This window comes from Priapulus caudatus, unplaced genomic scaffold, assembly GCF_000485595.1.
Source record: "Priapulus caudatus unplaced genomic scaffold, Priapulus_caudatus-5.0.1 Scaffold1093, whole genome shotgun sequence".
Taxonomy (NCBI): Eukaryota; Metazoa; Priapulida; class Priapulimorpha; order Priapulimorphida; family Priapulidae; genus Priapulus; species Priapulus caudatus.
Window position 1 is genome coordinate 58,727 of NW_014578154.1, and position 2,478 is coordinate 61,204.

The window sequence follows — 2,478 nt, forward strand, 5'->3', positions numbered from 1 at the left end:
CATTTCTAATCGCCCTGCAAATATACGTATATTTCAGAGACAGTGAGTTCGTAGTCGTCGCACACACCTCTCCATCCCTGCCGGATAATTGCCGTTCCGTTGTTCCCAGGCTCAGCACAAAGTCCGTCGCGTCTCTAACGTACTTCTCCGTCGTCGCGTCTTTCTTCAGCAAGTCCGGGAAACTGAGCAACATCTGCAGTATGCTCGCTAGACCGTGAGCGGGCCCTGTAACCACGACGACAACAAACATCAAACAACAACAACAACAACAATGACAACAACAATAAACATCACACAATTACAATGCACACATGCACGTAGTAAAGACAAACAACGTGGCTATTAGACAGGATTTGTAACGACGCCAACAAACACGTAGTTTGGGAACCACCTTTACACTGGGCCACGCTATAACAAACAATTACAATGTGCATGTGCACGTAGTAAAGACGGACAACGTGGCCATTGCTATTACCCAGCATTTTATATATTAGGACATACTGAAGGCTGAGAGGGTCTATGTCCGCACAGGGTACTGCGGAACGTACCTTTGGGTAGCGGTCAGTTATACCGAGACGGTACCTGTACTGATCTAATATGACGCAATCCGTACCTGCGCCTAATCCAGCTACACGAGTCTAGGGAGTCACCTACACGCCTACTCCCTACCTACCCTAACAGCATATCAGATAAGTTTACCAGGGGTACATTCCATATATACGAGCGCTAGCCGCAGGGTACGTTCCAAGCAGTTACCCAGGGGCATAGAGCCTATAGGCTGGAAGCCATACCGAAACACATTAGGCATGACACTTGAAATATATTTCTCAAAGAGATCGCAAGATATTCACATATATACAATTTTGTAACATCGGCAGATTTGCTTTTACAATAAATTTTGGAAATTAGCGTAATAACCCTATGTGTACTTCTGTATTAGTAGGCATACATCAGTGGATCTTGGCGATTGCTCTCGTTTCGCATACTCCGCGTGCCAGACCTTGATGATAGCATTAAACAGGCACTCCACTTGATGCCGACTTAGAACTGCTGCGCGATTCCCAACATCAGCTAAGTTCAAGTAAATGATTTGTAAGGAAAAATTCACGGTGAACTGTATCAATGCTGGTTGATCTAGTATGCATATATACCAATATCACATTGAAAAATGTAGGGCGCCGATTATTGCCCGAATTGCATATCACACTATTTGTGTTTATACGAAACCCTAACTAATGTTGGCTGAAGTAATATGATATAATGATTGTATGATTGTATATAATATACGTAATGATTGTATATAATGATAAAGTGATATAATGGTTTGTTGCTGGTTTACAAACAGCAACATAACAGATAATGTAACGCTGGCTGAGTCACGTGACGTATAGCTACCCTCCGCTAATATCCTCTCCACAGACACACGAAGACCTCCATGAAAGTGTCAATGACACTATAGCTCACCTTGGGTGTGATAGAAGAGGGAGATGATATTTAAAATTTGGTAAGTGTTTCATTTATGACGAACCAAAATGTGATCAAATGTCCTTATTCCCTGTTTTATACTAATAGAAATTTGACTGTTTTGTTTCAGGGTTAGTTTTGATGCGAAAATAAATGTTTCAGATCTGAAAGTCTGAAATCTGGGCGAGAGATGGCGCTACACCTAAATGATCGTCATGTTGGTTTTCGATTATCGCGCAAATAAAAGCAATAAAATATTCCAGTCAAATTACTGTAACGAATAATCTAAAACACAATATTACACGTAGGTATGATTAGGTAGGTAGGTAGGTAGGTAGGTAAATTTAACAAATCGAATGAATCTAAATGGCCATTTTCATTTTTGCCAAAAAGTAAGCGTGGCTCGAAAGTAGGTCGTTCAAATCCCTCCCATAGGAGTAACAACTGTATGCAATTTTAGACATGTGGGTCAAACGGTTCTCGAGTTATAGTTGACCGTAGGCAGACACTGAAATGCATAGTGAAATTGGCAAAATCGACCTAATTTGCATAATTTAAAACAAATATAAAAACCCGTGTAAAATGTTTTGAGGCCAGTGCTTATTCATTCACATACCAAAAATTAGCAAAATCCGTTGAACCTGAACGGACTCATGGCCATTTCCATTTTTGCCAAAAGGTGGGCGTGGCTCGAAAGTATGTCAACTGGCGTGCTCCAAAATAGGACGTTCACATCTCTCCCATAGGAGTAACAACTATATGCAATTTGAAACATGTGGGTCAAATGGTTCTCAAGTTATCGTTGACCGTAGCCAAATGTTGACGGACGGACGGACGTACGACGGACGACACCCCATGGCAATAGTTCATCTTCACAATGTCAATGTGAGCTAAAAATGCTCTACAATACATCCATCCAGAGCATACACATCAGAAGACAGATATCCCCTTAACGCTCGTAGGAAACGCTCGGTGCACCCTAACCCTAACTCTCCTCAGACACACGAAAACAAC

The 2,478-nt window shown here is 41.6% G+C and overlaps 2 protein-coding genes across 2 annotated transcripts in view; one reads left to right on the forward strand and one right to left on the reverse strand.

Moving 5' to 3' along the window:
* The window catches only part of LOC106815339 (lanC-like protein 3), an 18,979-nt gene that overhangs the window by 6,001 nt on the left and 10,500 nt on the right, over window positions 1-2,478 (reverse strand). The window contains exon 4 of the mRNA XM_014819784.1: window positions 1,001-1,048. Within this exon, the coding sequence (XP_014675270.1) occupies window positions 1,001-1,048 (48 nt within the window). The remainder of the gene's footprint in view (window positions 1-1,000; window positions 1,049-2,478) is intronic.
* LOC106815343 (sugar transporter SWEET1-like) overlaps window positions 1-2,478 on the forward strand; it is a 20,433-nt gene that overhangs the window by 1,306 nt on the left and 16,649 nt on the right. The gene's annotated exons all lie outside the window — the stretch shown is intronic.